Source organism: Podarcis erhardii, assembly GCF_964252035.2.
Source record: "Podarcis erhardii genome assembly, chromosome: 5".
NCBI classification, from domain to species: domain Eukaryota; kingdom Metazoa; phylum Chordata; class Lepidosauria; order Squamata; family Lacertidae; genus Podarcis; species Podarcis erhardii.
In genome coordinates, this window is record NC_138509.1 from 14184313 (window position 1) to 14206437 (window position 22125).

General features: G+C 48.6%; 2 protein-coding genes across 5 annotated transcripts in view; one reads left to right on the plus strand and one right to left on the minus strand.

The window, feature by feature from the left end:
* The window catches only part of PSD (pleckstrin and Sec7 domain containing), a gene marked incomplete at its 5' end in the record, with an annotated part of 89143 nt that extends 70533 nt beyond the window's left edge, over window positions 1-18610 (plus strand). For all 4 annotated transcript variants that reach the window (XM_081864233.1, XM_081864234.1, XM_081864236.1 and 1 more), the window contains 6 exons: window positions 7873-8051; window positions 11091-11161; window positions 14187-14344; window positions 14811-14955; window positions 15375-15518; window positions 16915-18610. In XM_081864233.1, coding sequence (XP_081720359.1) covers window positions 7873-8051; window positions 11091-11161; window positions 14187-14344; window positions 14811-14955; window positions 15375-15518; window positions 16915-17139 — 922 coding nt within the window. In that variant the 3' untranslated portion in view covers window positions 17140-18610. The remainder of the gene's footprint in view (window positions 1-7872; window positions 8052-11090; window positions 11162-14186; window positions 14345-14810; window positions 14956-15374; window positions 15519-16914) is intronic.
* Window positions 18611-20491: 1881 nt separating this feature from the next.
* The window catches only part of NFKB2 (nuclear factor kappa B subunit 2), an 83268-nt gene continuing 81634 nt past the window's right edge, over window positions 20492-22125 (minus strand). The window contains exons 24-25 of the mRNA XM_081864265.1: window positions 22004-22115; window positions 20492-21911 (exon numbers count right to left, since the gene is read on the minus strand). Coding sequence (XP_081720391.1) covers window positions 21775-21911; window positions 22004-22115 — 249 coding nt within the window. The 3' untranslated portion in view covers window positions 20492-21774. The remainder of the gene's footprint in view (window positions 21912-22003; window positions 22116-22125) is intronic.

Consider the following 22125-nt stretch of genomic DNA (forward strand, 5'->3'; position numbering starts at 1 on the left):
CCCTACTTCTGCTCTGGAACTGCCTCCCTCTTGGTTTGCAGCAGGGAGGGGCTTTTCTTCCAAGGCTGTGCAGCTGTTGGGGGCTGGGACAGACCGATTGCTTTCCAGTCTTCCTACAATTCCAGGTGAGGGAGCCAGAGTAGGAATGGCACCGAGGGGGAGTGAGACTCATCACTCTAATGCTCAAAACATTAGAAAGATCTGTCTTCTTTTGTTATTCATCATTGATGACTAGGCCAATGGCTATTTGCATGGCTGCCCCAATATATTCACTCAGAGCTCATCGGAATTTCCGTAGCAATTCTCGTATTTCTTCCTCTTTCCAGAAATGGGGTGGGGGGGACACTACTAGATATCTTTCCCCCGCTCTGATCGTAGGCATTTCTTTAAGGTTATTTCCCCCCACTTACCATATAATTTACTAGCTGATGGAAAGGAGTTTACATACCCTGAAAGTCTCAAAGTGAGTCATTTCGGAAGATTGTTAAGACAATATAGAAAGTAAGAGTGAACTGGGTTTCTTTTCATGTTTAAATCAGATTGCGTGGCGAGTTCCCGCCCCCCACAAGGATAAATAATGACACGAGACTCCATAATTAAGGTTAATGGGCGAATTAGGCCACAACTTTATTGAATTCAGGAATGAGAGGCATTGGCTTAGGCATTGGTCCTATCGACTATCCGGATCCAGCCCATTTGTTGGAGACACGGGGAAGGGCTAACCTTATATCGGGGGAGTCCTCTGCCGAGGCACGTCGACCCACACCTTTGGCCCACACCTCCATAGGCTTTGGACAGGGCCATGCCCCTCGGAGTCCTTTAACGGACCACCCTTCGCTTGCTGGGGGGAGGTGATGGCGTTCCTCCCCCCCCCACATCCTCTTAACCCCTTCTTACCAATGCCTACTGCCAATGCCGAAGAGTTGTGACGAGTTGCTACGAGGTAGGCAAAAAAACCAAAGGCTGCAAATTGCCAATTGGGAAAAATTCCTACCATGCCCCTTGCGGCGACAGACCAAAGTCCATAGCAAAGTCAGAGACCTGCCTAGAACCTACCTAAAGGGAGGGAGGGTGGGAAAATGTGGCTCTGGCCAGCGAAAGAGGGCGAGCCCCCTCCGTGCCGGCCCTAAATAGGTCAGGCCACGCCCCCTCAGTGTGTCCCTTTTCTTCCATTTACAAATCTGGGGAATTCACATGCAGTTTTTCATGTCACTCTCCAAAACACTCACACATCCTCACTGCCCAAGTAAGGAACTGCAGAGCAGCAGTCCTGCCTGCGATGTAACCTTGTTCACCCTAAGTACCACCTGCCTCCAGGTATTCTGATCAATTAGGAAGGAGCAGGAGTGGTTCCTCTCCCTTGAAGTCAGAACTAGAGCAGATGTGTTTGGAACACATTTGAAGTGTTCCTCCTACAAAGTTTTGTTTGATTTTGGACTATTTGGTAGTATTCAACACCCATCCCACTCAGAGTGGAAGTTAATAGACACATCTAACTCAGGTCCATTCATTTTCATAGTTCTACTCTTGAGTAAATTCAACCCACTAAGCTGGGACCAGGATGAAACGGTTGCGTTGTCAATTTCGCCTTCACACGTGGAACTAAGAATCTGCACATTTGAGGCAGCGCTTAGAAGGGTGGTGGAGAGCAAGGCAGTGAATCTCAGATCTCTGAAGCCCCGGTTCCAGAAGAGTCGCAACTTCCACCAGAGAGAAAAGAAGTAGAGTAGATAGCAAAATGGAGGTCCCTTGCTGAGACATGTTCGCTCTGAGTGCAGCGAAGTAAGCATTTGGATCAAACCCCTTAGGTTTGAATTTATCTGGGTCCATTGCCTCTGGCAAGGTATAGGAAGTGTGGAAAAGTCAGGGCTGTATCTGCAGTCAATTCCAAGGCCTGGAATTTGCCCCTTGGTGATATTAGTGTGCTGCTGAACTTAAAAATAGTTTTATTGAGGGCATTTTTCCCTAGCTGGAACTCACAGGAACTCAGTTCTGGCATCTCTCAGGCGGGCGCCATTTTTACTCCTTTCCCCTTCCTTCATTGTTTTATGTTTTACACTACTGCTAAATCTTGCCATTTTTCAGTTAGTTAATCTTTTATTATTTATTCACTTGAAAAATTCATGCTCTGCCATTCCTTTAAGAAGCTCAAGGTGACATGTGAAGTGATTTAAAGACCAGGGACAGTAAAAACAAGAAATAGGAAAATACGACAGCAAGCAGGTACAGTGGTACCTCGGGTTAAGAACTTAATTCGTTCCGGAGGTCTGTTCTTAACCTGAAACTGTTCTTAACCTGAAGCACCACCTTAGCTAATGGGGCCTCCCGCTGCCACCACGCCGTCGCTGCACGATTTCTGTTCTCATCCTGAAGCAAGGTTCTTAACCCGAGGTACTACTTCTGGGTTAACGGAGTCTGTAACCTGAAGCGTATGTACCACTGTATTTAAGACAAAACATACCCCCTGGTATGTCAGGGTACTAAAGCAGTCAATGGCTTTGACCATCAAACACCTTCTTCTAGAAGAGGAAAAGGGTCCTCACAAGATTTCAGAAGACTACCTTCCTTAGTGGGCTCCTCTTTACCAACCACCTGAATTTGGGAGGACTGCTTTGTTGGGGACTCTTGAACACTTGGTAGCTCAGTCGGTAGAGCGCGAGACTCTTAATCTTAGGGTTATGTGTTCAAGCCCCATGTTGGGCAAAAGATTTCTGCATTGCAGTGGAGTGGACTAGATGGCGCTTGTGGTGCCTTCTAGCTCTACAATTCTATGAGGGACGCCAGTGGCGCTGTGGTCTAAACCACTAAGCCTCTTGGGCTTGCCAGTCAGAAGGTCGGCAGTTTGAATCCGTGCTGTGTTGCAAGACTGAGGGGCTGAGTGATAGCACCCTTTGCAGTTGCTAGGCAATTCTGTTCTCATCCTGAAGCAAAATTCTTAACCCGAGGTACTATTTCCGGGTTAGCGGAGTCTGTAACCTGAAGCGTATGTAACCCGAGGTACCACTGTACTTGGATATGGTTTCTACTAACACGCTTAGCATTTTGTAAAAGTTATTAGATTGTGAACCTGTGGGTAACAGGCTTAGTTGTTGTTTTTTAACTTCTATATAGCTTTTTGTTTTTTCAAGTTCCGTATTATTTACTTTATCCTTTTCTTACATTTATGTGCTGCCTTCCATCCATCATGGAACCCGAAACATCCCATATTTGGTATAAATAATAGAGTTTTTAAAATATTATTATTAGGGTTAGTATTGATTGCCATCATCCAATGAATCGCAGAAGCCGTCAGACCTAGCGATTTGGGCCCTGTGCTATGTTTTAGTTCCCTCGGAAGCAAAAGCTACGCCGAAAGGTGAGCTTGGGACAGGATCCATTGGGGGGGCCAGGGCCAAACAGAGTGCCCTTCACTCTGGCATTTGCTCTCTGCCAACCTGAAGTGACGTGGGCTGTGCTAGCTTTCTCATCTGCCCACTTGGCTTCCCTCCCCACTGACTTGTTCAATGGATTTGTTGGAATTAATCATCTTGGTTTGCAACCCTGGCGCCAAGCCAGCATCGCCGAGGCTGTCGCCATGGAGACAGCTCGGCTTGGGCTTGATGCATTTAAGCCTGCGTTGTGTTTGTGAGGGGAAATGCAGCGTGCCAGCTTCCCTCTGCCCTGGCGTGGTGTGGAGCCAGTACCGAGGCATGATTCACAAGGCAGACGGCGCATGAGACCCGTCACTTGTCCCCAACCCTGAAGGGATGTGTCACTGTGTGCGCACACGCCAGCCTGCTTTCGGGTCCTTTTCCATGTGTGCCTTTGTGGGCGGGGTGGGGTGGGGAGACAGAATCGACTCTCATCTCTGCGTTCGTGGCCAGGTTTTGGTCCGTGCCGCCTCCCTCTGTATCTGCGAATATCTCTCTCTCTCTCTTTTTCTGTAAAGCTCCCTTTGATGCTGGGGAGCTGCAAGGCCTTTCCGCATTAAGTGATGTGCAGAACGCCAGCTTCCTTTTGAAATAAGAGGCAGGTCTTCGCCAAGGCTGCAGAAGCAGCAGATTCTGCTGAAGGATGCTGGGAAATAAGGCAGAGGATCGACAGGTCATTCACACTTAACCTAGCTCCTGTTCTTCACTGCAGCTACTCAAGTCTCTGCCTCTGAGGCCTTTATGACCCCAAGATTATATTTCAACAAAGCTGGGGACTGAGAGAAAGGATAACCCAAACTCCTCCCGAGCCGTAACCATACTGTGGGCTGTGTGCAGATGATAGCTTAGTAGAGTATTGTGGGGAGAACGAAAGACAATAGATGATTGATGGCTTGATTGACTGATTAGATGGATAAACCTGATAGGTTTATTATGTTCAGGGAATCATAAAATTGAGTGAAATATACTCAGAGTCGAGAGTGGATTTCATGCTCTTTGTTCAGCTCATAGTGGTGAGGAGGAATTAACGTTTCCCCCAAAATATCTGCTTTATATACATTATTTACACAATGGGCTGCACGTGATTGGCTAATTCCGGGATTCTCCTGTAGGCCAATCAGGTTGTGGATTCACTTCCACCTGGAGCTGGATTGGGTGGCTCCTGCGGACCAGTCATACTGCTGCATTGTTCTAGGACCAATCAGACTGCTGCATTTTCGATCCTATTTTGTAGAGTTGGAAGGGACTCCAAGGGTCTTCTAGTCCAGGCACTGGGGACATTTTGCACCTGGCAATCGGCCACCTGCAACCAAGTGAAGATGCCTGGGCACCAGGATGGCACCTGATGTCTCCACCATCTGGAGGTGCATGCCTGGGCATTCTTGGATCTTGACTGCTTTCACACACGAGCAACACATCCTATCTGTTATATTTCACCTGCACAATCAGGATGAATTTCAGGAACCAAAAAGTCGTCTTGAAAATACGACAGCTTTCAAATTATCTCGGCTCAAGCCAACTAGGCATTTTGTTTTGGCATCTGTAACCTGGTTTAAGGAGCTGTTTGGTGACTAGCTTATATATCCTAACATGGATCTAGACCAACCCCCTGCAATGCAGGAGTTCTGTTCTGCCCTTTCTTTCTTTCTTTCTTTCTCTCTCTCTCTCTCTCTCTCTCTCTCTCTCTCTCTCTCTCTCTCAGGGAGCTTGTTATCGTTGGCTAACGTTGCCTACATTATAGGCATTGCTTTTTCTTCGCTGTGCTCTTTCAGCTCAGCTTCCACGATGAACAACACATTCCCCACCCACAAAGCTCGTCCCCCCCCCCACTCCTCCGTGGTCAGATTAGTTTTGTGCATTTTTTCCCTACTTCCGTAGTGGGTGGGTGGGTTGTGTTTTAAGTAATGTACAGGACATTTGCATGCTTACAACTAATCATTTTAGTTCTTTAAAAATAAAACAACCCCCCCTCCATTGACTCACATGATGAGTAATATACATACAAAGTTTGGATCAGTTTTTAAAGTTTTTTCTTGGTTTTTAAGGTTAAGTCAAAAGTGTCTGCATACACGCTCATCTTGAAAGCAGCAAAAGGCTGCCTCTTTCTAGATAATCATGTTCTGCAGGTTCTTAACTTTTAAAATCCATTTTTATTTTGTGTGTGTGTGTGTGTGTTTTCTCCCCTTTCAAGCCAGAATTAGGTTCTTTGACTTTTTCTGGCCGGTTAAACCAGGGGAGGGCAGCCGATAAACCCTCAGTGAGTTAGGGACTTCACCTGCATGCAAAGACAGGCTCTGGCAGATTAAATGGACAAGAGCAATAGTGGGTCCAACCGTCAAGAAGCCTGATCTTTTGTTCCCCTTCCTTCCCTCCCCCTCCCCTTTTTTTGAAAATTGCCCACTCTGGGATCCCACAGCTGCTTCTCCCCTGGTCTCCTCGCTGGCCCAAGTGGGACTAATTTAGCCAGCTAGCCCTGGTGATCATCCAATGTTTATTGGATGGATTTTCCCCCTAAATTGATTTTTGATTTTATTGTTATTTACACTTTATCCTATATTTTATGCTGTTTTTTGTAGCATCAATGAATTGTTTTGTTAGCTGCTCTGAGCCTGGTTTCCTGAACTGGGAAGGGCGGGGTATAATACCAGGCTAGACGCACCAGTGGTCTAACTCTTGTATAAAGCCGTTTCCTAGGGTCCTTTCTACCTGGCAAATCCCTTAAATGTGTCTTGGTGAAAACCGAAGACTTAAAAGAAGCCACATGCCTGCCACACTTAAAAAAGGATCATACAGTGAATAGATTTGGTTCCTTTTGACCCTACAGCAGGCATGGCCAAACTTGGCCCTCCAGCTATTTATATATATATAATTTTTATTGGTTTTGCACACGTTTTCCAAACATAACATCCCATCTTATACAATATAACAAACTTTGACTATCATAGCCTAAGACTTCCGTCAACCTCGACTAATGGTTTTCTAACTTCCTTTCTGATTTTGCATTTTAATTTAATAGTTACTGCTATAAAATCCAAATCTTAAATAAACTCCTTCTTAGTCCTTTTTCGCAAGAATTCATATAATTCAAAACTTCTTGCAACCCTACAAGCGATGTCAATTGATTGATTATTATTATTATTATTAAGAAGGTGGTTTCTGCGTGTGCTGTAGAGGGAAGTGGGAGGCAGGTGGAACTCATCCACCTGGGAAAGTAGCCGAAGAAGGAAATAATTGATCCTAAACCTCTGCTGCCTTGTGGGTTATCGTCAGGAGAAGAAAAGACTAAGGAGTAAGCCCTACACAGATCCAGAGTAGAATACCTGCCACTGTATTCTGCTCTGGTCAGACCTCACCTGGAGTACTGTGTCCAGTTCTGGGCACCACAGTTCAAGAAGGACACTGACAAACTGGAACATTCCCAGAGGAGGGCAACCAAAATGGTCAAAGGCCTGAAAACGATGCCTTATGAGGAACGGCTAAGGGAGCTGGGCATGTTTAGCCTGGAGAAGAGGAGGTTAAGGGGTGATATGATAGCCATGTTCAAATATATAAAAGGATGTCACATAGAGGAGGGAGAAAGGTTGTTTTCTGCTGCTCCAGAGAAGCGGACATGGAGCAATGGATCCAAACTACAAGAAAGAGGATTCCACCTAAACATTAGGAAGAACTTCCTGACAGTAAGAGCTTTTTGACAGTGGAATTTGCTGCCAAGGAGTGTGGTGGAGTCTCCTTCTTTGGAGGTCTTTAAGCAGAGGCTTGACAACCATATGTCAGGAGTGCTCTGATGGTGTTTCCTGCTTGGCAGGGGGTTGGACTCGATGGCCCTTGTGGTCTCTTCCAACTCTATGATTCTATGATTCTACCTAAGATGGTTGGAAGGCGCCTTGTACGCCTCCTTCCAGCAACACCTGCAGCCAGGCTGGTGCCAAATGTCTTGCTCTGCTTTCCTTTGGACCACATCATTGAGGCCGAGAAGGGTGTCCTGTCAACTGGGCAGCCCAAGACCTCCAGACACACTGCTCAGGCTTGCAGCCAAGAGAGGTTGCTTCAATGCTGCTAATGCAGTGATTTAACTTCACCCCCAGAGGTTCACTCCATTGTTTCAGATGCCAACAATGAGTCTTGTCAGATTCATATCCCCATTGGCTTGTATGGGTGGGGGGGACCTGTGGCCTCCCATGTGCTGATGGGTTGCCATCGGCCACAAGCAGCAAGGCCAGTTGGTGGGGACGATGGGAGCAGCAACTGCGAGGGCCACCGGTTCCTCACCCCTGGGTTAGAAGAAGCAACTGCAGCCAGGATCTAGCAAAAGGGCTTTGTCTTCCTGCAGCAGGGCTTTCCTCCTTGTCGTCCTCTTGAAAATGGTCAAGGTACAATGACTGGACCGTAGGCAGGGTGAACTGTTGGTGGGACCAGTGTGGGGCCTGAGCTGATTTTAAAACGCTGCTTGTTTGCCGTGCAGAGACGAAGAGGAACTGCGCAAGTCGCTTTCCGAACTGGCAGACCCCAACCCCAAGTCCATCAAGCGCATCAGCAGCTGCAGCAACCCTTTCCTGGATTTCTCGCAGGATCCCAGCATCGCTACATACAAGCACAGCCTCCTCGTGCGCAAGAGCCATGCCGAGCCGGATTGCAAAAAGAGTAAGTCTGATATTGGTGGTGGTGTGCGGGGCGATGAGGGGGCTCCCTCTTGGCAATGGCACGGACTGCACTTGACTGCACATGAGGAAGTGAGCAAGGAGGTGCTGGTCTGTGCTGGGCATCACTTCCTTTTAGCCCCACACAGGCAGGAGGTAACTTTTTAGAGGCTTCAGGTAGCTATCTTTGAAGCCTGGAGAGCAAGAGGGGTGGGTGCGCACCGACCCCTCTTGCTCTCCAAATAGCCTCGGGTTCCTTTCACTGAAGCCTGGAGAGCAAGACTCTCCTGGCTTCAGCGAAAGGAACCCGAAGGCGAAAGGAACAGGTGCTATCTTTGAAGCCTGGAGAGCGAGAGGGGTCAGTGTGCTCTCCAGGCTTCAGTGAAAGCAATGCGAAGCCTCCGGAGCACGGTGGGAGCGCTTCCACTGCACTTCGGAGGCTTCGCGTTGCTATCGCTGAAGCCAGTGAGCCTGCATTCGCTCCATAAGACGCACACACATTTCCCCTTAATTTTTGGAGAGGAAAATGTGCGTCTTACAGAGAGAAAAATACGGTAGATCAAAAATAATTTCTCTTCCAGCTGTTGGTTCATATGGTAAGCAGAAATTGTATACATGACAAGAAAAAAGATTCCACCTAAACATTAGGAAGAACTTCCTGACAGTGAGAGCTGTTCGACAGTGGAATTTGCTGCCAAGGAGTGTGGTGGAGTCTCCTTCTTTGGAGGTCTTTAAGCAGAGGCTTGACAACCATATGTCAGGAGTGCTCTGATGGTGTTTCCTGCTTGGCAGGGGGTTGGACTCGATGGCCCTTGTGGTCTCTTCCAACTCTACGATTCTATGATTCTATGATTCTAAATGGCATCGCCTTTGAAGGCAGGATCCTTGCCCTGTCTTTGGCCCAAGAAACACACCTTGCAAATATTTCAGCTTTGCCAAGGAGTGTGTAAGCAAAAAATTATTATTATTTAGGGAAGTTCTTAATTTTTGATGTTTTGTCGTGTTTTTAATATTCTGTTGGGAATATTTAATAATAATAATAATAATAATAATAATAATAATAATAATAATAATAATAATATAAAAGCTTCCGCAGAAAGACACCCTCCCCAGTAATTTATTTATTTTTTAAAAACAACCCAGAGGGGCTAGTATGTGATCCACCACTGAAGTTCTCACATGTACAGAACTGTGTGGTGAAACATCTGTGGCTGCCAGAAGGTCCGCTGCACCTGGAAGAAAAGGTGGTTGGTCACCAGAGTCTTTGTCCATGTCCCACATGAGGAGGAAAGACCCCCCTCTATTTAAAATTGACCCCCCCCCTCTTTTATTTCTAAACAATTCAAAGGGAGTTGCAGATTTTTTTGCAGGAAACAAAAGCCCACCATTTTTTCTGACCGATTCAGATTTTATGGGAGTTTGTTTTAACCAGCAATTGCTGTCGCAAAGGGGCTCCGTTCACAAATTCCAGCCAGTCCTTTGTCCTTCCCTGTTCCTTAAAGTGTTTTGTATAAGCTCTGCAAAGTTACTTTTCCCCTCGTGCAGTCTTGTGGAGTCTCTGCCATTTCTAAAGGGTCTAGGATGGGTTTCTGTACTGTGCTGATGGCGCCACATGCAGGCTGCGTCTTAATATCTCCCACTTCAGCAGTAGAAATCTGGTGAGGAAGAGGTTGCAATTCAAAAACAAAACAAAAAAAGCAGTGATGGTATGGTTTAGAACAGGGGGTGGCAAGGTTTACTGGCCATGGGCTGGATCACTCCCATGGAGATCGTCTGTGGCCCGGACTGGCACAGCGTGACACCAGAAATCGCATCTGCGCATGCCCAGATGCTGAAAATCGCACCTGCGTAGAAGCAATTTTCAGCGTCTGGACATTCGCAGACACGATTTCCAGTATCTGCGTGTGCGCAGACACAATTTATGGCACTGCTCAGCAAGTCCCCGCACCGCGCTGGTTTAGGGGGACTCACCGAGTGGGCAGCTCAGTTCAGGGGTGGCTTCATGGGTCGCATTTGGCCCATGGGCCACACGTTGCCGACCCGATTTAGAACATCTTATCCAAGGATAAATGGCGGTTCATATTTGCCTTAGCAGTGTTCTTGGTGTTTATCTTCAGCTTCTTTGAACAGGGCCACATAAGCATTTCTGTCCACATGCATGTGTACTCAGAAGTAAACCCCACTGAGTTCAAGTGTCTATATAGGATTGCAGGCTAGGGTGGAGTCCAAACAACATGTGTTGCAGGAGCAGGTCAGGAACCTTTGAGTCGAGCATGACTTTTCCACAGATCTCTAGCCTAGGGCAAGGGGGGGGATGTGGGGATTTTATTTTGTTTCTTGCAGGTTGCTGGGTTTTTAATACCATTGCAATTTTGTGCCAGATGTAGCTGGCAGCATGGGACGATGCATAACCTTCAGGGAGGGCACCGGGAAGGTTGCACAGAGCGGTTGGGGGGGGGGGAGGTTGTACTGAAGAGATTGCTGGGGATAAACTAAGCTCCTTCTACCAGGTGACAGCCTATTCCCTTGGGTCTCTTTGTCTGGGCATGGTTTTCAATTAGGGGCAGGGGAGCAGGTTGCAAGGCGAGGACATTCTTCCAGGTTCACAGAGGGCAGTTGTCACTCAGGGAACCAAGTCATTTGCCTGGTGTGAAGGTACCTGGCCCATCCCAAAGAATGCATCCACGCTGCGCCCTCCATTTCCCCTGCAAAATCCTTCCTAATCCCAGGCAGCTAATGCCTTTTTGATCTGATTAGATGCTGTGCCTGTATGCTTCGTATCTGTTGCCGAGTACAGAATTACCTGGCAGGAGCCTCTCGCTGCTCCTGCTTCCTCTAAGTGGAGCTTCAACAGCTTCCTGATGCCTCTGCCCTAGAAAACATCAGGATGGGACCAGCCCTGTCCTTGCCAGCCCCGCCATACAGAATGTGCTCATTCCCAGGCCCCCAGAAATTCATGCCTCCACAGATCTTGCTCCCCTCCCACTGAGGCCTTTGCCTAGCACCAACTTTTGTAATTACCCTTCTCCCTTTTCCTTGGCAGCCCCAAGAGGGAAGAGGGGATGGAAGACTTTCCACGCAATCCTGAAGGGCATGATCCTGTATCTACAGAAGGTAACTAAAGCATGATTTCCATTGGCTGGAATAAGGGAGCCAACCCAGTTTCCCCCATGGTTTTTGCATGTTTTGTTCTGCTTCCAATAACTCCGTTCATTAAACTGAAATGTTGACTAGGAAAGCTGGGACTGAAGACGAGGAGTGTTGAGATTGGCTGGGCATGGAACTCACTGGGAATCTCCTCTTTCCCCGCCAATTCCCTGCTCCCCCATCCGCCAAGTGGTTGACCTCAAGCCCCTGCCCTCATTTACGTACATGTGCAATTTCTGACATCTTCCCCAATTCTGCCCATAGCATGAGCTTTCCTACACGGCCAGAGAAATTATATTCTCTTGTCCTCAGGATGTTGTTTAGACCTTTTCTGAACTGAAAGTGAGACTGCATGGAAAGTCCAGCCATGTGTCACGCAGACCAGAGTCAATGTAGAAGATCATCTGCTGTGACAGTCTCTTGGCTTTGCTTTGCATCTGCCTCAGTGCTGTCGAGACGAGTGTCTCTTGCAATATCAGGGGGAAAGAGCTCCGCTTCTGCCTAACTGATGCGTACTGTATTGACACCCTTCACTTCACCGGACTGCTAAGGTCCTGCAGGGGTGGCCGGGTCTGGAGGATTAAAAACCGGGACACTAAGCTTGCATGAAACATTCATATTCCTGCCGTGCAAAATTTATGTGGATACTGCATTTTCGCAGATTCTGCTCTGCAGCAGCTAAAGGTTGCAGGTTCTGTTATAGTTAGCCTCGCGATAGCCCTGTATAGTAGGCCTCTCAAGTGTTACGGGTCTTGATCCAAACTGAAACAGCATCATTTCCCTTTTTAGAACTCTTGAGGCATCTTGCAACTCTTCTTGCTTTTGTTAACCCAGAAAAATTGAAGGGTGATTCATCCTCCCCAATTTAAGACGAGCCTGAGATAATTGTGATGATTGTGCACATTTTTTACAAAGGGACAGGCCTACATACATGTCAGGTTCCACACCAGAAGTCTGGCTGAACTGCAGTGGGAGAGAAATTCCCCACCCAGCAGGCAGTGTTGATGCAGCCAACGCGATGCACATTTTCCCAAAGGGTTGCAAACGAAGAACATGGGAAGAGCATGCAGGATCAGGCTAGCGGCACATCTGGTCCAGCGTCATGTTCTCACAGTGTCTGAACAGTTGTCTCTGGGGAAACCTGCAAGCAGGATTCAAGCACAAGACCTCTCTCCCCTCCTGTGGTTTCAGAAGCATTGCTGCCTCAGACTGTGGAGGCAGAGCATAGCCGTTGTATCTAGCAGCCCTCAATAACCTTCTCCTCTCCATGCATTTTGAGAGGGACACAGGTGGCACTGTGGGTTAAACCAGAGAGCCTAGGACTTGCCAATTAGAAGGTCGGCGGTTCGAATCCCCGTGACGGGGTGAGCTCCCGTTGCTCGGTCCCTGCTCCTGCCCACCTAGCAGTTTGAAAGCACATCAAAGTGCAAGTAGATAAATAGGTACCGCTCCGGCGGGAAGGTAAGCAGCATTTCCGTGCGCTGCTCTGGTTCACCAGAAGCGGCTTAGTCATGCTGGCCACATGACCCGGAAGCTGTACGCCGGCTCCCTCGGCCAATAAAGCGAGATGAGCGCCGCAACCCCCAAGTCGGCCACGACTGGACCTAATGGTCAGGGGTCCCTTTACCTTTACTCCATGCATTTATCTGATCCTCTTTTAAAGGCATCCAGGTTGGTGGCCATTGCTGTGGGAGCTGCCACTGGTCCTGCAAGCTAGGGATGATGGGAGTTGTAGTCCAAAAACAGGGAGTGTCAAGTTTGGGAAACCCTGGTCCTAGTGGAAGCTAAGCAGCAAGTAGCAACGACTACCTAGATTCAGTTTTAGGTAGCCACTTGGCTGTGTGATGGAAGCCTCAGGGAGATGACAAATAGTCGGGACGGATTCAGATTCAGTCTGCCGCAGAAGAGATGTGGCACTGGTGCCAGTCAGTGCCAGTGGGCAGAGGAAGGAACAGGAGGCGGTGAAGCCCATGGCTGGCATAGGGGGTTAGAAGAGATGCAACATGATTCAAATTTGGTAGGGAACATTGAGTGGAATGGGATGCTGGGTGAGATATGCCTTTGGCCTCATATATCGGGACACAGGCTCCTGTGAGGATGGCCTTGCAAGGGCAGCCATTTCGGAGAAGCCATATTTGCATCAAGGAATTATTTTCACCGCACAACTCATATTGCTGGAAGCTGACCAGGGACAGATGCCCCCCCACACCCTTGTAATGAGCAGTCCTGTGAAATGCTGGATATCTGTCAATACTTCCAGAGCTCCATTTGGGCAGCGAGGGACTACTCATTTATTCCTGAATGTTGTTAAGCAGAAACACTTCGTGCTTTAGCTACTGTCTCTGAGTGCTGCTAGAGAAGCAAGGGCCAGCCAGGGTAGTTGTGGCCTTAATTGGAATGAACTGGACAGCTATAGCAAGACAACTGCGTGACTTAAATTCTGCACAGGAATCCCCCTCCCCGAATGTGGATGTTTAATATGTTTGTGGTGGAGTGTTTATGAACTTTGGTTAGGAGAACGGGCAGGGTGGATATTGCAGGACGTAATGGCAAGAGTAGGTCGTAACCCAAGACCAATGGGAAGAAAAATGCCACCCAGAGTCTTTCAGAGAGCTCCTCTGATTTCCAAGCATTTTTACAAAAATGCCCACCTTCTGCCAATATGACACATCTGAGTAAAAATTAAGCTGATGCAAATTTTATATACGTATATATACACACAAAACTCAACTGAAACATGTAATGGTATATCTGCTGTAGTCCAATGTCCTGCCTACCAGATCTGAGGTCCCCTTATTTGGGGTTTTCTGGTGTGGATGTGCACAAAGTCCCAATCTTGCAGTCCTAGAAGCCTCTTGGTTCCATCACACTCAGACCTAAGATCAGACTCTTGAGATGTGAGGGAGGGGGAGCCCCATGCCCTTTTGGCTGGGGTCAGGAGGAGCAAATTCACCAGACCCGCCCACTGTCTGCCTGCCTGCCTGCATTTCAGGAGGAGTACAAGCCTGGCAAGGCCCTGGCTGAGGAGGAACTGAAGAATGCCATCAGCATCCACCACTCCTTGGCCACCCAAGCATCGGACTACAACAAGAGGCCCAACGTCTTCTACCTCAGAACGGCTGACTGGAGAGTCTTCCTCTTCCAGGCCCAGTAAGTTGATCGTCTTGGGGCCCATGTTGAAAGCCCTGGGCATCCAGACAAGAGGGGAGGGAGAGCGAGAAAGGGAAACGGCTTGCTGGGAAGTTGTCGCTCCCACACTGCCCCCTTTTCTCAGATTCAGTCGCCTCTGTGATCTTAACCAGAGCAGAACTTGCTTCAGATCTGCTCCAGTTGCCTCTGCTTTAATTTTTTCCTTCCTTAAGTGTCCCAGCCACTTACAATCCCCATCTCAATTTGGTTACGTTTCTCCAGAGTCACAAAGTATGCTTTGGTTAGTTAAGCCTTGTCCTAGTCTGGCTCCAAATATAGGCCTGTCCCTTGTTAAGACACATAAATACCCACTTAACACACACACACAACACACTTTTGCATTTTTTAATACGAAACCTGGAAGCTGCGGTCCTAGTGCTAGGAAGGAAGGGGAACCTCATCTGTTGACTTTTGCATCTTCCTCCAGGAACACAGAGCAAATGAATTCCTGGATCACACGCATCAATGTGGTGGCAGCTATGTTCTCCGCCCCCCCATTCCCAGCTGCAATTGGGTCTCAGAAGAAGTTTAGCCGCCCTCTGTTGCCCAGCTCCACCACACGGCTGTCTCAGGTAAGCGGAGGACCAGGCCTCTGCCACCGAGAGGAATTGGAGAAAGAAGACGTGGTAGGGTTGCAGGATCAAAGAGGCTTGTGGGCACCTTAAAGGCTAACAAAGGATGGAGCAGGAATTGCCATGTTTAGAAAGGAGCTCCCTTGAGGGGCAGGGATGTCATACATATCTTTGTGAGGGGGGGAGATACTTCCAGAAGACAGCATAAGAAGGCACCAACTTGAGGGCGGGTGGAAGTCATTGTACATGTTTAGCTCAGTGGGGGGGGGGGAATAGGGGTGTTGCAGAAGCCCATGCCAGCAGCTTCTCTGAAAAGGGGATTATAAAGAGCTGCAGTACAGGGGGATGGAGGGAAAGGAAGTTAGATGGTGAGGCTGGACAGCTGAAGTCAAGGGAACTTCTTTCTTCCCTTTTCCCAGGAGGAGCAAGTAAAGAGTCATGAGGCCAAATTCAAAGCCATGGCAGCAGAGCTGCTTGAGCACCGCTCCTCCCTGCCCGAGAAGAAGGTGAAGGGCAAGGAGTACGAAGAGCTGAAGCAAAAGGAGGAGTACCTGATATTTGAGGTCAGTAAGGGAGCGGGCGGGTGCCCCCCAAATTTGCCACAGCCTGGTGGTGGAAGTTCTCGCAAGGGAAGTGCCACCTTTACAGCCAAACCAGTCCTATACTGGGGCTGCTCGCTAGAGAGAGAGGTGACCCCAGCATCAGGGACAGTCGTGCTTTGCAAACCCTTCCTGGATCAGACCAAAGCCCACCAGGAAACCCACGGTCAAGGCAGGAAAGAAATGTCCCAGGGCAGCTGACGTTGGCAGGCAGGGCAGGGTGGAAGCCCAACGTAGCGTTACGTGAACATTTCATCGACACAGGGGCTTCTGTTTGGGAAAGGAAACTCTCTCCTCTCCCTGCATCTTCCCAGCCTTCTGGAGCAGATTTGGGGAGAGCATAGGGGGCAAAGACCCATTGCACAAGCAGAAATCCTTCTGACACGATGGGTTATAGTTTAATACTGCTCACAATTCCTCTGTAGTTGGAGGTACATTCAGCAGCTGCTGAGACACCTGTAGCCCATTGTTCGAAACAAGCCAGGCACATGTTGCTACTGGTGCAGGTTGAATTACGACTACATGGAGATTTCTGGGCCCGTGACCAGTTTTAAAACCTCTGCCTTAGTCCATACCATGTGTGTTTCTCCTCCTTGCATACTGGGACAAGCAAATTGTTGTATGAGCAAGCTACAGTCAAGCAATGTAGCTGAGATCATAGAATCATATCGTTCGAAGGGACCCCAAGACTCATCTATTCCAACCCCCTGGCGAATAGACATTCTGCTGTGGCAACTGTAACCTTGGTTTAAGGTGCCATTTAGCTTTTATAGCTGAGTTTCTAACACTGCCATAGCCTGCCCCTGTATCTGTCTAATCACACTATTTAAAAACATTTTAATGTATTTTGGCTGCAATATCTCTCTGTGCTGACTATCCCATTGGATTTCTTACGGTAATTATGCATTGTGTGTAAAACACCCTTGATTCTCCCAAACCAGCAGTTTGTCCCTTTTTTGAGGTGCGTGTGTTTCAGGATTGTGAATTTTTATCTCTCCCCACCTTTTTTATAAACCTTCACATAGTAGTCTTTCTCCCATGTAAACTTACTAGCCCTTGAATGTTTAGGCCTTTCTTGTAGGAAAGATGCTCAGACTCCTTTGATCTGTGCCTTCCCCTGCTCTACAAATATCCTTTTTGAAATGGGGGTTGGGGCGTGGGATAAGAACCACACACATTTCAAAGGATGGGCAGGGTTCAAATCTCCACTCAGCCAGTCACTGTCTCTCAGGGTTATTGTTGAGGGCAGAGAGCCATGCAGGCCAGCTTCAGAAGTGAATAAACAGGCTAAAATAATTGGTGTGATGTGCGAAGGGGGATCCCCCAAACCAGTTGCCTCTCACGTCTCCCTTCCCTGCAGAAAACACGCTATGGGATCTACGCTACCCTGATGCGGGCCAAGCTGAAGACAGGCTCTGAGGACCTCACGGTGCTAGAGGCCGCCCTGTTTGAAACAGCAACCGGCGCAGAGAACAGTGTCAAAAAGTCACAGTCCATCCCTTCCCTGAGCCAGGAGCCAGTCGGCGGGGGACCCAGGATCAAGCGCAGTAGCCGACAAGCTGCCAGCAGTCTGCAGAAGTCCTAGAAGGGTCAGGGGCCTGCCAGGAGGGTGCCGTGCCCGTCCTATAAACCTGCATGATTTCGTTCTCGGTGGCCGGGAGCCGCACCACAGAAGGCCCGAGGCCTCTTCTTCGCTGCGGGACAGAGCCTGTTATCCAGGAGGAGGGGCGACCACAGTTCCAGCGTGCGCAGCCTTCCTGGTCTCGTGCGTGAGTGAAGCGACCAAAAACCCTCGTGCGACAAAAACCACAGGGCTGTTTTCCAAACCACACACAGCAGCAAGAACCTTCCTTTTTCTCCCCACCCCCTGCGCCACCCCCATTTCTTGCAAAAGCGATAAGGGGTGGAAAGGGCTGAATCCTGGCTGCCTCCACACTGCAACCCCACCCCCCACTTTTCCTTGCCCGTTTCTTACCGTTTTTGTGATAATATTTTACATTTTTTTAGTACCCGGCAACACTGAATCACACTGGCGACAGATTAAAAAAAGACACTTGCTTCGTTTAAGCAGGGACCATTTGGCCCAGAGCTCGGGGTGGCAAGGGCCCCGATCCCTCCTGCAGACACGACGCTTGCACTGGCTGCCTACAGGAGCACAAGCAACTCCTGCACGGATGCCCAATTTCTTCTTCACCACCAGCAGCTGTCCACCAGCACAAGCTGGGCCTCGAGTCACCCTGATACTTGTTCAGCACTTACAGATCGGGGCTTGGGGGGGTTGCCCTTTGGCTTCAAGGGACCAGCACTAACAGGGTAACCAGGGACAATGGATGCCTCCCGGGTGGCAGCCTGACAAAGCCATAGTAGGGGTGGGGGAACCCCCCCCCCCAAGAGCACACCCCCTCTAATCCCTCCTCCTCCCCCCTATGGAGATCACTGTGGACGATGAGCATGCTGGCCTCTTTTCTGGCCTAGTTGATGTGGGGCTTAAACAATGCAGGGGCCAGAACTGAATAGCCCATAGTCCTAGCCAGAATACATATAGATTAATCTCACAAGGGTGGGTGGAGGGTTCTGAAATTGCCAGGAGCATTTCCACCCCTCAACCAGTGTTTCCTCAAACTTGGGTCCCCGCCTGTTGCTAGAGATGATGGGAGTTGTATTCCAGCAACAGCCAGGGACCCAAGTTTAAGAAAACACGGCAACCGCCCCCCCCCCCCGGCTGCACATCCGGCCTGCTCCTTCTCACTTGTCACTTCAAGGGGCTTTAAGGCTGTGGCTCCAATACTTGCTTAAAACAGCAGGAGATGGGTTAAAGAAAGCCCCAGGTGACGGGGGGGGGGGGGGATGCGACAAAAGCAAATGGGAAATTCTGCAGATGTAAAGAAGGGCAAAGTGGGGCGGGGAGGGGATTGGCTGGCTGTTTCCAGCACTGACTCTCTGAATGTGTCAATTTTTTATTCTGCTCTTGAATTGACTGTAAAAAAACAAACCTAAAGAGCTCTGTACAGTTTCTTCCTTTAATTACCTAAGTAAAACTTATTCAAGCACCTTCATTGACCTGGTTCTCCCTGAGCCAAAAGCATCTTAACACTGCTGTCCTAAACCAACTACAACAGCTGCTCCTACCCAACTGAAAAAAGATAGCCAGAGGGGGCCACTGCCATGGCAGAAGGGCGGCCATTTTGTTTTTCAACACACTTGGGTTGGATAAGGAGCAGGAAGCTGCCTGACCCTTGTGGAAAGTAGGGACCCCACAGCTCTGGTTGGGATGCCCAACTGCCACCATCCCTGACCATTTGGCCATGCTGCCTGCTATGGCTGAGAGGAGCAAAGGTCAAGCAGCTCCTGGGTAACTAGTTACTTGGAGCAAGGCCATGGCCACAGGGAACAAGGCACACCACTATACAGACACGTGAAATACCGTAGGGGCTGGAGAAAGCTAAACAGAAGAAGTAAAGACGCATGGTTGCTATGCATACACAAACAAAATGGAGATACCGGGGGGGGGGGGCTGAAGAAAGACACCATGAAGGGCTGAGCTGGAGGGGGGAAAGGATCAGATGTAGCATGTGACAACAACAGTAGGGTTAAGGAAGGAAACTGACAAAACCGGGCAGCTATCGGGAGGAAGAGAATTCTACAAAGGTAATACCAGCACAGTGAAATATGGTTTGGGGCCCAAGAGCCCTCCAGCTAATTTGGGGCAGTTCCCCCCTCTCTCTCTCTGCTGCCATTCTCCAAGAAACACAGCCCCTGCAGAGGGGTGGGAGGGAAATGGCTTTTCCAGCCGCCTTCCAACTTGTGCAACTCCCTGGATGCTACCTGGGGTTTATCAAGGTTAGAGACTGGAGAATGAAAAGAATCAGACAGGAACTAGAGCAAAGTACACATGTCTATACAGAGTTCAAAATAAAGAAGCAAGCAAAAATGGAGGTGTGTCTGGAACAGCAGGATAAAAGGAGAAGCTGAAGAGTAGAGCAACAGCAGTAAGAGAACACAATGAAGGAAGGAAACTCAGGGAAGAGAACAGTGCAGCATTTTTGCAGGTTACAGCAAGTTCTGAAAACTTGGGAGGAGAATGGCGGTTCCAATTTTCACTCTGATGATTCGTAAAAGAAGTTCGAAAGGCTTACTGTATTCTGCATGGAATACAGAGCAATGTGGAAGAGGAGAGGTACTTGGAAAGGGCCAGATCATTTAACTACCCCTTTTCTGGTAGTGAATCTTTCCTAACATTAATAGGCAAGGCTGGCAGAAAAGTGGCACGTATATAAATCACTCTGCTTTGGAAGAATGGCTGGCTTCTGAGCATCATCCCTGCAAGAGAGAACTCTGCTCTTGGTTGCCAGAAGCCACAGCAAAACACCAGTCCAGAGTCTTACTGCCCAACAGCCACTTGTCTGTCACTTGCTGGGGTCCTGACAAAGCTCTCCTCCTCAAGAACCATCTGCAGCCTAGACAAAACCTTGGAGCAGAAGCTCTGGTCAAGAGGGAAATAAAGCTCAACCACAAACCTGGGTTCAAACAGCACACTAAAACCTTGGCTAAACTGCCATGTTGCACTAAGCTAAAATGGACCGAGGAGGCAAACAGCTCCACTCTCCTCCTCTGAAACCAGCATGCTCACAACGGTTTGACTTAGTCTTACATATAAACACAGCCTGTGATAAGCTAATAGAACATTTTCTTAACAGCCTAAAACAGCATTCACTAACCTTATGCTCTCTAGATTCTTTTGGACCACACTGGGGTTGATTGGAGAGGTAGTCCAAAACATCTGGAGGACACCTGGAAGGCAAATAGTCTAGAAAAATGCATTAATCAGCATAGAATCGTAAAGTTGGAAGGGACCCAAGGGTCATCTAGTCCAACCCTCTGCAAATGCAAGAGTCTCAGCTAAAGCATCAATGATGAATGTACTTTTGATGCAGACATAGTCACCCTGGGATTTTTATTTTAAAAAATTATCCGCAAAGCACAAGTCTATTCTCTGTGACAGAAGTCTTTTGAAAACTACAAAGACTTAGAAATTGGAGTGCGGTTGTGGCAGAACTTGTCAGTCATCCACTCGATACTTTTGTCCTCTGATGCGCAGGTTTCCTTCTTCTATCCAAAGGGCTAAGTTCTCCTGAAACGGCCTCTTTGCTGTGTACCAAGTAGCAGATACATGCAAATTTGCATCATTTATTCCCTTCACAGAACTGGGGGGGGGGGGGGGGGTTCTGAGCCAAGGTTGGAATTTTCAGCTCAGAAGACCCCCTCCCCCGCAACAAACCAGCATGGATTCCTAACTGCAAATCTTTAAATCAAAGTTTTAGCTACTCAACATTGCAAGAGCTCTCCCCCCTCAAACACCTCTGAACCTCTGACTAGGAAGCACAACTGTCAGCAACTTAACACGGCCAGAACATCCTTCTTGCTTAACTTGTGGAAACTGCTTACTGACATTGAATGGCATTCTTTGTCACTTGAAAACAATGTGCAGATTGGACACCTGCTGATAGGCAATTGTTAAAATTGCATGTTAACAAATGTTCCAAGATGAGCCATTACGTAAGGGTTTGCTCAAATCCAAATGAGATCGTAGGACTAAGCAACAGATCTGTTCACTAGGTTCTGAAAGGGCTGTTACCCTGCTTCACATGACACGAGGGTTGTGTCAAACGTAGGGTTTCTTTTGTCCGAATGCATTTTGGGAATTCTGCCCCAAATTACCAAGCCACAGGTGAAAATTCAGTTCTGTAGAGCCATTAATTCCCAAGGAGAAGGCAGGCACCTGAATCACTAGGACTATAAAAAGGCACTAAAAGGGGACCAATTTGTGGGGCAGTCCAGGAGCTCAGGAGTAAATAGCATTCATTGTCCAACGAAACCTAACCCATCACAAGTAACATGGCTGATGCCGGGGAGCAAGGTTGTCTCAGGAAGAGCAGAAGACCCAAAGTCCTGATCAGGCTTGGACCAGAATTTGATAAAAGGCACCAGGACAAAACAACCGCTTATCCCTATCGCCCACGTCTGGTGAAGGTCTGGTGAATGCAAGGCAGGCTGAGCTAACTGCAACAGAGTCCTTCCTACATTGTGCAGACCAGCCGTGAAAATCAGAGCTGTGCCGAGCTCTGCACGGCCTTCCCAGCTCCTGATGCCCAAGTCCTGGGTCTGAGAGGCACATGTCCGAGATCACCCTTCCCCCAGCGAGGCTCCGGCTTCTCTCGTATCAGTGCACTTGCTCCTGCTGGTTGTGAGGCAAGAGAGGCGAGACTTCCAGGGAGGAGGCTGGTGGAAGCTTCCCAGGCAGGGCTGCTGTCTCCTCTTCCACAGACTGGCTCCCATAGGCGCTGTCTTCCTTCAGCTCTGAGAGAGGCAGACAGAGATAGCCGTCAGCAAGTTATCCGGTGCAGTTTTCCTGTCTCTGCGACCCCAGCCCTAACGTTCCGTATCTGTACCTGTACTCTGTAGCTTGACAAACGTCTCTGGTCTCTGCAGTAGCTTCACTCCCTCCGTCAGTCCCATGGAGTCAAGCGCTTCCAGCAGACCCTTGAGGCTGCCGCCGGCAAGCTGCGGGGGA